Source organism: Centruroides vittatus, unplaced genomic scaffold (genome assembly GCF_030686945.1).
Source record: "Centruroides vittatus isolate TY-2023 unplaced genomic scaffold, ASM3068694v2 contig_880, whole genome shotgun sequence".
Taxonomy (NCBI): Eukaryota; Metazoa; Arthropoda; class Arachnida; order Scorpiones; family Buthidae; genus Centruroides; species Centruroides vittatus.
In genome coordinates this window covers 1,203,291-1,219,064 of record NW_027122572.1, presented here as the reverse complement: position 1 = coordinate 1,219,064, position 15,774 = coordinate 1,203,291, and the positions used below count along the sequence as shown (strand labels likewise).

The 15,774-nt window shown below is 32.4% G+C and overlaps 1 protein-coding gene across 2 annotated transcripts in view; it reads right to left on the bottom strand.

Moving 5' to 3' along the window:
* Positions 1 to 15,774, bottom strand: part of nwk (nervous wreck) — a 275,370-nt gene that overhangs the window by 29,317 nt on the left and 230,279 nt on the right. For both annotated transcript variants that reach the window (XM_067280045.1, XM_067280044.1), the window contains exons 23-30: positions 11,965 to 12,093; positions 11,767 to 11,889; positions 11,537 to 11,632; positions 8,779 to 8,931; positions 5,007 to 5,099; positions 3,652 to 3,703; positions 3,451 to 3,572; positions 2,491 to 2,883 (exon numbers count right to left, since the gene is read on the bottom strand). In XM_067280045.1, the coding sequence (XP_067136146.1) occupies positions 2,491 to 2,883; positions 3,451 to 3,572; positions 3,652 to 3,703; positions 5,007 to 5,099; positions 8,779 to 8,931; positions 11,537 to 11,632; positions 11,767 to 11,889; positions 11,965 to 12,093 (1,161 nt within the window). The remainder of the gene's footprint in view (positions 1 to 2,490; positions 2,884 to 3,450; positions 3,573 to 3,651; positions 3,704 to 5,006; positions 5,100 to 8,778; positions 8,932 to 11,536; positions 11,633 to 11,766; positions 11,890 to 11,964; positions 12,094 to 15,774) is intronic.

Sequence of the window (15,774 nt, the reverse complement as noted above, 5' to 3'; positions counted from 1 at the left end):
GCTTACTTCTTGAATTGAGCCAAATTGAATTATATCTAATTATTAAATTAGCTTTAATATAGCCTAATAAATAATCTGACAGATCATTTGGCAATACTAATTAAATAGGCTTGTTGTATATGTAATTTGTGTTAATACTTAATTTCTGCTAATTTATTAACATTGAAAAGTAAAATAATAAAAATAAAGCTACATTCTGCAAGTACATGAGCAATCCAGAAAGTTACTTACATTTTGGCCGCTAGGGGTGTGGGCAGGGTGGATCTAGGTTTTTTGGGGCCTAGGGCTTATTGAAGTCCAATGGGGCCCCATCTTTTATTAGATTAAGAATCTTTAAATTGGGGTTTAAAATTCATTTATATATCATTGTTATTATATTAATATTAAACTATTTTTTACTATACGATAAGTGCTCATTGTTAATGAAAAAGTACTAAAAATTTATGATGATAATTCAATTTTTGTGGGCCCTGACACTTGGGGCCCAGGGCTTAAGCCCTATTAGTCTCTATGTAGATTCACCCCTGGGTGTGGGATTGGGCTAGAGCTGCCATTTTGATGTCAGAGTGTTCCTCTCATTCATTATGCATTCAGCTATGTTAGCATGTGGTTTGTTTTCTTCTGTTTTGTCCACTGTGAATTTTTAAAATGTGTGCTGCAATTGAAAATCATGTGAGTTGTGAAGTGCGATCAGTGATTAAGTTTTTGTTTGCAAAAAACCACAAACCAATTGAAATTCATCAGCAACTTTGTGAGGTGTACAGAAACGATGTAATAAGTGAAGGCAGAGTGAGGCAGTAATGGCTGTACTAATGTTCATGATGAAAAGCAAAAAGGCTGACTGAGCATTTTGACTGATGTACTAGTGATGAAAATCAATGGAAAGATTCATGAAAATTGCTGCTTCACAATTACGGAGCTCTCATTTGAGTTTCCACAAAATTTCATGGACACACAAGCTAGGCTACCATAAGTTTTGTGCCAGATGGATACTGAAAATCTTGTCAGATGACCACAAAAAACAGCACATGGCAGTATACTTGACATTTCTAGAAGCCTACCACAGAGATGGTGACTCACTTCTCAATCATGTCATAACTGGGTCTGATGAGTCTTGGATAAAATGAATTGAGACAAAAAACCAGTCCATGGAGTGGGGGGACACAAGTTCTTCCACAAAATCAAGGAAATGTTTGCAAACATTATCAGCAAGAAAGATTGTGGTGGCCATTTTTTGGGACAGGGTGTGCTTCTGGTGGATTTCCTCAAATGTAGTTCAACAATAAACTCTAAGAGATATTGTGAAACATTACAAAAGTTAAGAAAAGTGATTCAAAACAAATTTTGAAGAAAATTGAGTTCCAAGATTTCATACAAATACATCGCACTAACCTTGTATAGCTTTGCAGGTAATATTTAGAACGTGATACTAACGTTTTAAATATTAACATTCTATAAGATGCAGAGTGATTTTTTTTGAGCCTTTTCTTTTCAAAAATGTTACATATTATATGCTGTAAAATTTGGCAACACATTTATTCATTAAACAAGAATTAAAAATTTGATTCTGTTTTGGCAATGTTTTTCCAGATATATAAAAATTTAAGTAAAATTATTAATTTTCACAGCCTGATAAATGATTATCTATATAAATTTTTGAATCATTAAGCCAATTTAATTAGACTAAATATAATACAGAATTTTTAGTGTTTATTTCGCAATGCAAAAAATGAATTTTTCAAAGAATTGTAAAATTAATTAATCAAATACAAAATATGATATAAAATTTTAAACTTAGTCAGCCGATTGCAGAGAGAACGTTTAGAGGCCGACGGCGATTTACAGATTGGGTAGACCGGGGTTCAGAAAAATTTCATTGCAGAGACAGCATTTCGAGCTTGCCACAATGTAGACATCGATTAGAAATAGGTTATTTGACCTACTTTCTAGACTCACTTGGTAGCAGGTTTAGAGGGATTTTTAATTTGAGTGGTAGTTTTGTTGGTGGAAAAGTTTAGATAAAAGTAGATATCATTCTTTTGATAAATGTTGTAAACAGTACGAAGTGACAAAATTATTCATTAATTAATTGCTTGGAACAAAAATAACAAAATTAAATATTTTAAATTTGTTTTAAATGTTCCAGTTCTGAGATTCAAATGGGTGAAGACTTAAAACTACAATTAATTTAAATCAGATGCATTTATTTACAATTCGAGTATTGTGTTGGTTATAAAATGTTAATGCATTTCGGAGTCATTGTAGTTAATCACCTAGTCAGAACGTTCTGTTAAACAAACGAGATAATTTTAATAATTACAAAAATCTTTTTACACAAATAAAAAATGAATAATTTTAAATATTTTATTATTACTATTACATTTCAACAGTTACGAAGGGAGACGATGTCGAAATAATTCCTTAAAAATCTATTCCCAAGACAAATTAATATAAATGGAACAAATAAGAATTGCCATCAAATTTAAATACCTGATAATTAAATAATGCAATACATCGTATTAGCATAGAACTTGATTGCACTTCATTTTCTACAGGTATTTCTGTTTCTGGATACTCTGCTTCATCTGTTGTTTCAGATGGAGGAACATCATCCCATCCAGCAGATGGTGGAACATCATCCCATCCAGCAGATGGTGGAACATCATCCCATTTAGCAGATGGTGGAACATCATCCCATTTAGCAGATGGAGGAGCCTCGTCCCATGTTGCTGGTGTTGTCTCCACTGTAGAACCTTCAACTATTGTAGTTGCTGATGTATCCCCAGCTGCACTAGTTGATGTTTCTGTTGTACCACCACCGTCCGTAAAATCACTATTATAGAATGAATCATTTGCTTCACTTGCAGCATCATCGACATTTTGCTGAAATGAATAAATAAAATGCAATTTTTAAACTGTGTGTCTTTTTAGTTGTAATTGTTTCTTAGTTATCAATATAGCTGATTTTTGTATAATAAGGCATTTAAAAAATTTTTAAATCATAATTTTTAATTATCCATAACACAACAATTTTTAAAGAGTCAATGGATTATTTGATAAAATAATTTTGAGACTATTATTGCTCATTGGTAGGTACAAACTTAATAATGATATTGAAATTGAACATAAAAAACAGAACTAACAAATTTAAAATAATAATTTATAAACATTCTAATCTCAAGATGGAATTATTTAAAAAATTTTTATTTGTTGATTAGTAGTTGTTCTATGTTTATTTATGTATTAACTTTAATTGCCTTATTATATTTGATTATGATAACTGAAATTAAAATTGTTGTATGAAAATTGTAAGATACCTGTTATCTTTACTTAAAAGTCAAATTAATAAATGACATATGGATTCATTTTAAAAAATTTTGATAGAAGTTTTGATTGCATTTAACTTTCAATGAATTTAATTTCAGGACAATATTTATTTTTATACATTACCTCATATTGTGAACTTTTTCTGCTTCCACGTGAAGAAATTGTACCTGTTCGACTCAAATTGTCACCTGTCTCATAAAGAGAAAGAGCCTCAACATCTGTTCGCATCCATTCATCTACATTTACTAAAATAGAAAAATTTGAACATATAAATATTTAATTAAAAATCCTAAATTTTGTTAATATGTTATAAAAATTCTTTACCTTCACCTTCACGTAATGCTTCAATTCTTGCTTCTGCTTTTAGTTTACTTGTCTGTTATAAGATAGTCATATAATGTTTTGTGCATTATAAATTTTGTCATAATTAAAGTTCTAGCATATACTACAAATATCAGGTAACATAAAATCAGGCATTATAAAATATAAGAACATACTATCCTTATATTGATTAGGTCACATAATACTTTTAATACAACCAAACCTGTTTTTATGCGGTCTTTTTTTGTGCGATTTTTTTTTTGTGCATTATAGTTGGCGACTAGTCTTGTGCGATTTGTCATGTCTCACGTTGACTTATTATAGCTAAATAAACTTATTATAGCTAAATAAACTTATTATAGCATAAATGAACTTATTATAGTAATATTATTGCATGAATATGCAAAAAATGAAATAATTTATTTTTTAAGTCAACAAAACACCACCTGGACAAAAATATAGTAAAACAGACGATAGACGAGACGATGCAGTCAAGTGCTGACATCTGTTGTCAATAAATTCTATTTTGTACGGTTTTGAGTTATTTTCTATGTAAGACTTTTTTTAATTGTGTTGTGAAAACTATTTTTTATAGCCACTCGTGAAGTTTCGTGTGATTTTTTTTATGCGTTTTTTTTATGCGGTTTTTTTTATGCGGTCCCTATCCACCACATAAAAACAGGTTTGACTGTACTTTAATACTGACTCTTTCATAAGGATGGAACAATGCAATTGCTTCTACAAATTTTATATAATTTTATTTGAAGAAAATATTTTAAGCATTTTCTAAATAATTTATTTAATTATAATTTATTTAAAATTTTAAATATATTTGGGCATGCACAAAGCTTCAATTTTATTTTTGATCTTTAAACTGAAAATAGTTGTAATATGTAATAAGCAGAAGTAAACTTTTTAAGTAAATCTCTATATATATTATGATGTCATTAAGGTGTTTGATTTATTTACCGAACAATTTTTTCTTGAAAAATTCTAGAATGAATTTAATTCTAGAATATGCAATAGAATAATTTTATACTTCCATTAAAGCATATTTAAAGTTTTGAAATTACAATAAAAATTTTATTCTGAAACTGTTCTGATATCACTTTATTTAAGTAAGTTGTAAGCCTTAAATTAGTAATTTATAAGTTAAATTATTGTTGAAAAATTTTTTAGTAATTATGAAGCTATCATCTAAAAACATAGTGTTATAGTTCTTAGTTCAAATTGTTACTAAAATTAGACAGTATTAATTGTGCATATTTTGTGTTTAGAGTGAATTTAATTAATTCAAAATAAAAAATAAAGCTTTAATAATATTTATTCATATTAATACAAGAAAGAAAAATACTCACCTCTGCTTTTCGAACAATCAGTTTTAATTCATCAAGTTTGTTTTCAAGTTCAGTTTTTGTATCTGGTTGATCACTACCTGCATTTTCTGAGTTCTAAATAATTAAATAATTATTTATTACAATTATTTTTCCATTGAAGTAGTATACATAAAAAGAATGTTTTTCTAAAATTTATTTTTATTGTTTTTGGTAAGATATAATATTTAATATAAATTTTTAAAAATATATTTATCTTTTATTTTATATATATCAACATTCCAAAACCCAATGAATTGATACTAATCCAAACTATTACCGTGATTAATCAGGCTATTACTATGCTATAATTAATAATTAAAAACTAAATAATTTGGTACTAGAGGTAGATGTAAGGTGCCATTTCTTATCTAAATTAATAACTATAATAATTTAATAATCTACTAAATAATTTAGAACATTCTGGAAGAAAAGAACTAGTCTGCAGTGAGACTTAAACCAGCAACATCTGCTTACAATGCAGAGCGCTTAACAGTTGAATTATTTATGTGAGAATCTGAAGAGGAGGGGGACAACTAAGTTAATAATTTAATTTAATTAATTAAAGTAATATTCCAACAAACCCCGGGAAAGAAGGGCAAACAAAAGGTCACTGAAAAGAGGAAGACAACCTGGACTAAACCCCCACATCCCCTTTCATGCGATTTCTTGATAGATAAAAACAAATTAAATACAGTTGACTCCACATAAGTCGACACCCAGATAACTCAACACTCGTTGGTTACATAGTCAGTTTTTTGTGGTCCCGGTCGACTTACATAGCCATTAATGTTATTAACCTTAAAAAACTCGGTACTCAACATTGTTTAACTCATCACCACTGGATAAATCAACATACTTTTCCTGTTACACACTTTTTAGAATTCTGATAAGTCGACTCCCCCCTTGAAAAATGAGTTCACACCACACAGCTTATTGTACAGTGTGAACTCATTTTTTTCAGGAGGGGAGTCAACTTACCAGACATTTAAAAAGTGTGAAACAGAAAAAGTATGTTGATTTATCCAGTGGTGACGAGTTAAACGATGTCGAGTAAACCAAGTTTTTTAACATTAATAACATTATTGTCTATGTAAGTTGGCCGGGACCACAGAAAACTGACTAATTAACCTATGGTGTCGTGTAATCCAGGTGTCAACTTATGCGAAGTCGACTGTATCAACAATTCTTACTCAGGTGATAACCTAAGTCCTAACCTTAGTGAATACAGACAATTAGTCATGAAGAGAACTGTCAAAACCGAGATTTACGAGGTAATGTGAGCCACAATGATGGATAGAAAATGGCAATAAATTCATCGATACATCTGAAGTTTGATGGCTCATATACCTGGACCTAAATCAAACTTAGCCCACGTTGCATCAGACTTCCCTCAACAGTTCCCCTGCAAGATGGGTATAAAGAGGGGTCACACCTGAGCCTCTGGGTGATCAAAGGAAACCTCCAGGCAGATGACTCTGTTTGGACCCTCGTTCGATCACCTTACCAAAAGGACTGCTCGAGACTTGATCGCCGCAGGTAAAGAGGTATTTGCCTAGATTATATAGAAACTCTCTCTCTCTGCCCAAATAGTTTATAAGTTAGACTAATATTAACTCCCGATATGGAAATCTAATCCAGTCAGACTGCAGAGCCCGCAAAGAAGTGTCGACATGACCGTATTAATCAGTGTTGCATTAATAGAGTTATTAATCGTTTAATCTACATTGTATCTTCTAATTTTGTACTCTCTTTGTATAATTTTATTTGTTTATTAAGTACGTTGTTTTATGTTCAATGCATATCATCCTTGAGTATGGCCGACACCTTATCACGTCCTTGCTAACCCACCCACTTGATTTATTGCCATCCATTGACGCAGTGACAGAACTTGTCATCCCGTTGCCAGTAAGCGGGGTTGAGCTGCAAGCTCAACCCCCTTGGTTCTCACATTTAATAAATTATTATAGTTATTAATATAGATAAGAGATGGCACCTATGTCTACCTCTAGTACCAAATTATTTAGTTTCTAATTATTAATTATAGCATAATAATAGCCTGATTTTTTACTTGCTTCAAAAGTTTGGATTAATATTTTTTATTTTATGAGTACAAGAGTACAATGCAATATTGACAAAAATTAAATTTAATATTTTATAGAATCTGAAAAAAATCAATATTTTAAAACAAATGAAAGGTAAGTCACCAGAAAAACAGTTTGAAATTCTGTTACAAAAAAGTTTTGATAGTTGCTTGGTCTACAAGGATCTGGCCTCTATAGTTAGAAGTAATGTCATTAAAATTTCTAAGGTTTAAAATGTGAGAATTGATTTCATAATAATCATGTCAGACAAATCAGTGATTCTTACATTGAAATTATCTGCCATGACTGTATAATCAATGTATCAAAATATTTGAAGAGAAAGAATAAATAATTATCATTTTCTCCATAGGGAGAAAATACATGACAAAGAATAGATATTGATAGCTTTTTATTGAATGCTTCCTGATTAATAGTTTTTCCACTTCATTTTTTAATTTAATAGAAAATAAATTATGAAAATAAATAATTACAATATTTAGAATATTAATAAAAGGTTTAAACAACATGGCTTTGGCTACATATGCATCTGACCCCGGTGTCCAGTCGGACTTCCATGAGACACACCTACTACATTATGAATCTAAACCATATGAGCTTAAACATCTAGAACAGGTGGAAATTTACAAGGCCACCTGCCATAACGCAACCATAAACTATCGTGATGTGAACTCCTTCTGCACTGCCTGGAAGTATTTCAATGTAAACCCCCTCCTCGCTATTTGCGTCATATACCCCCTCCCCCATGCACGTGTTCGGCAATCCCCTCTACCTTCACAGCAGTGTCTTGCCTGACGATGCCCGTTTAACATGGGTGAGAACATTCACACTTTATGTATACTTTTATTGCTGGTTCATTAAGTTTTTGCAGTGTTTATTTTTGATTAATAAAATCTTTGCCTTGGTTTTCACACATCATTTTTACTATTATTAAAAATAAAAAAATAATATGCACTAAAGCATGAACTTTAGTATATTGATCACAAGTTAATCTAACTAAAAAAATCAAGATATAAACAGAAAACATGTTTCTGTCTTTGTTGTGATTTCTTTCTTTAGGAATATTTATGATTGACATAATACAGGGTTATCATATATCTTTTTGAATGTAAAATTTTTGTTCTGATGGATTTTATACACACATAAATAAGGATAAGAACAAAAACCAAGATAAAAAGACAAAAATATATATAAATTTCCCTTTTTTTTTATTATACAATAAAACTTATTAAAATAAATATTCAATTTTCACAACTTTTTACCAAAATTTTTTAAGATTTGGTTATGGAAATCCTACATAACAATTCATACTTTAGTTTTTCTTCTTTATTTACAATTTTCTTCCAGTCAAATTACATAAAAATCATTTCTGAACTGACAAAATATTGTTAAGATTTTAAAAATATTTTGTCATTTGTTATTTTTTTGTAGTTATTAGAAATATAACTTCTAAACATTAAGTGATTTCTTTTGCCTGTTTATAATTTTATGAACTCAAGAGAACAAGTATTTAAGAAGCAATTTCATATTTTATTCTTCTAAACAAGAAATAGTAGTTCCCATGTAATCAAATGACAAAAAAAAATATTTTAAACAAATTACATAAAAGTTTCATTTTATGATAAAAAAATTATTACGTTTGGAAAAAGCATTACCTTATCTCCATTTATTAATTGAGCTTGTACTTTATTTATTTCTTTCCAAGTATCACAAAGTGTCCTTGTTTCCTTAGCTATACACATTGCCCATTTTTTTGCTTCTTTACTTAAACATAATCCAGCATTATGTTCAGTTGATATTTTGTCTATCTAAATATAATTATGACACGTTATTATCAAATACACTCTGTTTAAATTTAAATATAATTATTTTATAAATACATTAATTAGACAAGTATATTAATATACAAGGATAGGCTGAAAAGTAATGCACACATGCTTGTAGAACACAAACAAAAAGAAATAGCAAGATTGGACAAAAAGTACATTAAAGTACAATTCTTAAATGTCAAAATCATATATTTATTTTTCAACATAGTCATCATTAAGGCTAACACATAGGTGATTATTTGTTGTGTTAGAGGCAGCCTGGTGCCAATAATCTTGCAACATGACAACGCTCGTCCACACACCTTGCACGCAACTGGAGAGGCTCTGCAAAACCTGAAGTTTAAACCGATTCCATGCCCTCCTTATTTCCCCGATCTTGCGCCTTGTGATTTTATTTTTTCCTCTATTCAAGGGTAATCATTACACCTTTGACGATGAGGTGAAGGCAACTGTCAAGTACTGGATTCAAGAAACGTCAGAAGAATTTTTCAGTGACAGAATAAAAAAACTTGTTATATGTTGGGAGAAATGTGTTAGCTTAACAGTGACTATGTTGAAAAATAAATATATGATTTTGAAGCTTGAGAATTGTACTTTAATGTACTTTTTGCCCGATCTTGCTATTTGTTTTTGTTCGTGTTCTACAAGCATGTGTGCATTACTTTTCAGCATACCCTCATATTATAGGCTAGTAAATAATTTTGATTTCATTCATTGTACATTGAATTCAATTTAAATGGGATTTCAGTATTGTCATAAAGAAAAAAGAACAAAGATGGTGGTTTCTTCACACATGGTTTAGTTTAACAAACATGACCCAAAAATTATATAAAAATACAATTTTCAGAAATAAGTACAGAAACACTAAAAGAAACATTCAGACTCTCAGTCCAGAAATGAAATATTGGCATGAGCTGTTCTTGAATAACATGCTGAATTTTAGAATACACAAGTAACACTGGGACAAATCCACACTATTCATGCATTTTCCTATAATACTTCAAAACAATATACTATAGATATTCACCATTCTTTCTGGTTTACAGCCATCATACTATAATTTCTATTGACATTACACAACCTACAGCTCTTGAAAATTTTGAGGATTATTCTGCTTCTTTCAGAAAAAAGCAAACAAACTGTAAGAAAGGAGGAAACATAGAAGTGCACTTTGATGGTTCAGCATTACAACAAGGGTGATATGATATTTGCAATTGTCAGGTTAATTACCAACCAAACAAATTAGTATAGATATACATTCCCTATTTGTAGGCCAAGACTATGTGAGAAACTGTTATTTTGATATTTTGGCCTATATAAGGTGCTTTGCCAATGTTACCTATAAGGTAGAAGCTCTCTCTTCCAACAACAGATCACAAGTATGATAATAAACTATTCATGTCATCCACATGAAATCTTATATTCCCTTTCACAACTGGACTTTGATGTCCCCAGCAGTGACATTGTAAATGAGAAAAAGTCCCACCATAAACTTATGCTTTCTAAAATTCGGCATGTTGTTCAAGAACAGCTTGCCAATAGCAAGGTTGAGGCCAAAGTTTTAAACGCAAAAACGTGTAATCGGATGTTCAGCGCCCCTTTCCTGTAAGCCTAGAAGTTTGACAATGGCATTTGGAATGTCAAGCATGATTCCACTGACTTTCCAAACACCATTGTCAAACTTCTAGGCTTACAGAAAAGCGGCGCTGAACGTTCGACATACACATCTTCGCATTTAAAACTTTGGCCTCAACATCGCTAATATTTGATTTCTGGACTGAGATTCTTTTAGTGTTTCTGTATTTATTCCTAAAAGTTGTCTCCTTTGTTTTATGTTTAATTTTTGAGTTACCTTTTTTAAAACTGTATGTGAAGAATCCACCATCTTTATTTATTTTTTTCATGATGATATTGAAAACCATTCAGGTTGAATCTAATGTTCAATGATGCCAATGTAAATGATGCTTTTGCATTGGTCAATACTTAAATTTTTTTGCTTGCCATCATAATAAAAGCTGAGCTTGACTTGATTTGTAAAAATGACTTTTCCCTGTTGCACTCTGATGTTACAACAGCAACTATTTTATAACTTTACCACTTACTACAGTGGATTTTCTTGTAGTAAGAGTCCAACTTTAATGGTCAAAAAGACAAATAATACTAAAATGTGTTTAAAAATAAAAATATTAAAAGTTGTTTAATTGTGTTTTTATCTATTTTTTTTTTTCATAATTTTAAATAATCCTTCTACAAATACCTAATCAAAATCACAAATATATGAAATGTGTGAAAAAAAGCTTTTATTGTATCCTTTATAATAATTAAATGTTTCAATTTGAAAAGAAATAGATATAAAATTTTCAGATCTACAATAACAGCATTTTAAAAGGTTCTTTTTTTTTTTCACATAATATTAAATTTTAAATTAATCAATCACTTAAATAAAAATTAAATCTACAATTTAAAAACTGAAATATTTCGTAAAATAAATAAAATAACAAACAAATCAAACTGGCTAATAATTATATAAAACTGAATAAATATCAATATTAATAAAGAAGTTATATTTATAAAATTTTAATACCGTATCATTATCACATGGTTCAAATGCATATTGTATTGTCTTTGCCAAAACAGGATTGTCTTGTAAAAAACATTCAAGCGTATATTGCCTTGTAATCTATATAAATTAAAATTAAACCATAAATCATTAAAAAGGAATTAAATTTTATAAAATAAACTCATTATTAAATATATATTTTGATAGATTTAAAAGAATTTTTGTTTGTATAATGTTAAAAATCAATCATTAACCATTTGAGCTTGATCTTGAACCATATTGAAGGAAGATTGGCAAGCTGCACATGTGAGGAGTTCTGTGCGACTAATTAATTGGATATATTCTTTAATCTTCTCATATATATCACAGTCAAGAAGCTGTTGAAAACAAACAAATTTAATTTTAACAGAATCAAAAATTCTAACCAAAATTAATGAAATATATAAACCTACCTGTAATACATCAGGAAGATCATTATTATAATACTTTGACTGATGTGCATTTGCAGCAACAAGTGCTAAAATATAATCATTTCTTGCTTTTGTAGACTGGATTTCACAAGCTTCTTTCCTATATGAAAACTAAAAAATTTATTAATTAAAATTACGCAATTTATCTCAACCTAATTTGATAGCCATTTTCAAAATTTGAATAAAAAATACAAATATCAAGAATTACAAGATATGTAAATAAAAAATATGATTTATATATATACAGTGGTGCCTCATATAACATATGCCTCGAATAACGGACACTGCGAACAACGGACTTTCTGTTTGGCTGTTACGTGACTCGAGCAACGGACTGGCTGCGAACAACGAACTTTCCGGCATAATTGGTGACTGCTCTGTGGGTGCGTTCTTTAATAGCAGTCGCTCTGGTCTCCACTACTATGGGATCACTTCTGCCCATCTAGAGAAGTGGTCGATAAAAACCAATAGGTATTTGTTTCCGTTATAAGTAGTAGGAAGTGGACCCTGAATGTCTAATGCAGTACACTCAAAAAGTCTCGATATTTTAGGAAATGTCTGCAAAGGTGCTTGATGCCCATGCAGGGGCCATCTCCTCATCACGCATTCCTGACGACTGTCACAGTAATGCGTGATATGTTTGTTCATTTCGGGCCAGTAAAACTGTTTTTGTAATTTCTTCCGCATCTTTTTGGCACCTAAATGTCCTGAACTAGGAATGTCATGAAACAATTTTAAATGTATTCTATCATTATTTGGGGAATTACTAATCTATCCCAAGTCTCATTCCTTTCCGGGATTGTTTTCCTATGATAAAAGGTTTGATCAGCATCCAAATAAAAGTTTGCAGCATTTAGGTTTGTTTCTTGTGAGGATGGGTCTTCCGTTAATTGTTGCCTGACCTGTTTACAAAAGGGATCCTTCATCTGTTGTTCTTTTATTTGCACTTTACTGTATACAGGTTGCATTTCACAGATCTTTGCCACGGGCATTCGGCTTAGCGCATCTGCATTTGTATGGACTTTTTCCGGTTTGTGAATTATCTCAAATTGGTATTCTTGTAATGCTAAATTCCAACGACTAAGTCTCGAACTTTTGTCCTTAAAATTGATGAGCCATCTAAGAGGCCTATGATCTGTAATAATTGTAAAGTTCCTTCCATAAAGATAAGGTCTAAAATGTTTAATTGACCAAATCATGGCCAAGCATTCCTTTTCTGTGGTGCTGTAATTCCTTTCCGCAGCCTTTAACAGTCTGCTAGCATATGCCACTGGAAGTTCTCCTCGTTCATCTTCCTGTGATAACACAGCGCCTATCGCGGTGTTTGAGGCATCTGTTGCTAACACAAAAGGACTGCAAAAATCTGGGGATCTTAATAGGGGTGCAGATATCAAAATTTCTTTTAATTTTTCGAACGTGGCTTTGTGTTCCTCAGCCCAGTGGAACTTTACATCGTTCTTAAGTAAGTCCGAAAGGGGCTTTGAAATTTTTGCATATTGCGAAATGTGACGTCTATAGTATCCTGTCAGTCCCAGGAATGCTCTAACATCTCGCTCATTCTGACGTTGGGGGAAATTTCTAATGCACTCAATCTTAGACAGGTTGGGTCAAATACCATCTTCTGACACTTTGTGCCCTAAAAACTTTATTTGCTGCCTCAGCAGCTGGCATTTTTGGGGCTTCAACTTCAGTCCCGCTTTTGCCAGGCGCTGAAGGACAATTTCCATCCGTTCTAAGTGAGTTTCGAAGTCTGGACTAAATACCAAAATGTCGTCCATGTAGACGAGGCAAATTTTGTTTTTCAGACCGCTTAATATTAAATCCGCACATTTTTGGAATGTCGCTGGGGCACAGGTAATGCCCATTGGCATCCGATTGTATTGGTAGTGCCCTTAGGGAGTACTAAACCCCGTCTTTTCTTTTGATTCGGGGCTCAAAGGCAACTGCCAAAATCCGCTTAAAGTATCCATAGAGGAAAAGTGTCGTGATTTTCCCAGCAAACTCAATGACTCCTGGATATGGGGCAACGGGTATGGGTCTACCTTGGTAAGTTTATTTAATTGTTTATAATCCACCACTAATCTGTGGCCTTGGGGCTTTTTAGCGACTAATAATGCAGGTGCCAACCAGGGGGAGCTGGACGGTTCAACTACCCCGCTTTTGATCATATTTTCCACTATCTCATCCATTATTTCCCGTTGCGCATATGGAATTCAGTATGGGGCACGACAAATAGGGGGACTGTTTCCAGTGTCTATTTTGTGCTCTATTAAATCACAATAGCCTAGATCGTAATCGTCTTTCGCGAATACTTGTCTGTATTTGTATAATAAATCTAACAAAGGGGTCATCTTATCCTTCCCTACTTCACTAAAATCGAATAAATTCGCAAATTGAGCTCTTGTTAACTCTGTTTCATTTAATTGCGCTGTTTTATTCTGCTTTGCATCTTCCTTTGTTTCCTATTCTGCTAAAAGAAAGGTTCCTATTTTACTCCCCTTTTTAATCTTAACGGGTTGTGTTTTTACGTTCATTATCCTAACGGGTACTCTTCCACGCTTCTGTATTTTGACTAACGTACAAGCAATAAACACTCCCTCACTGTCGGGGATTGTTGGTTCAACCACTCCCACTTGATGAATCACCAAAGAGTGGACTTTCCCCTCCACAATGACCTCAGACCGCGGGGGAATGACGTAGTCGTCCGCTATCGTCACCTCCTTAGGAGAGTTGTCTTCTCCCTGCTCTAAGCTATTAACGATTGGTTGTTTTGATTTCTTCCCTATTTTTCGCTTATTATTTTGTGCATGTTTGTTCCTTTTCTTTTCTGCATTTTTTCTAGTTTTATTCTCGTTTTCGCTAACCAAAATTAAATCTAAATTGTCTCTTGCCGATACACGTGTATTTGTGTCAATCTGCTTCTGACAATTTCCAATAGATTTCTTTAAACTAGGATGGTCGGCTGTTTCCTTTAACTCAGCTAAACCCCAAAAGGACACAATATCGCCTGAGGGGAAGCTAAGTGTTGCGTTCCTAACCGAAATTGTGACGTCATATAATTCGATGATGTCTCTACCAAAAATTCCGTCGTTCGGCTCGGTGATTTCGGGTCTTACCAAATAACAATCATGATAAAAGACTAATCGTCCGATTCTGAATTTTAATCTAAACTTTCCGATCATCTCTATAACGTGACCGGTAATGCTAACTAATTCTATCGTTCTTGTTTCGGCTCGCAGTAATAGTTCTATGTTGGGGAAAAGAGTTCGAGATATTATGGTAATGGCTGCACCTGTGTCTATTGTCAACCGTACTTCCCTATCCTCGATCTCGCAAATCATCGTACAGGGAGGCAAGTCTCTACCTTTTGATTCGTTTATTCCCGCTAATGGGGTTGGAACAGGACCTTCTTGTGTTCATTCTACATCATGATTTCATTCTCGAAATTGTACTGAAGTGACTCTATCTAATTCTCATGGTTGCTTATTTTCTGATGAGCTACGTTCTGGTGCGGGTACTGCTAAAAATCTGGAGGGGTTTGCGTTTGCTGGCATTCGTTCAATATCGAAGCCACCTCCTGTACCATCCTGACCATAGCGCAGTGAATAAAAGGGAAAGGGCGCAAAATGCCCGCTATTTCCGGGTTCAAATTGCCCGAATTGCGCCTGATAAAAGGGTATCTGCCCTGACTGATTAATTTGAAAGGGGTTTGACACATTTTGTATGGGGACTACCCAATCGGGAGCATCATGCTTCGCTCCCCCCTGCCCTGGTACCGCGGAGGGACGTTTC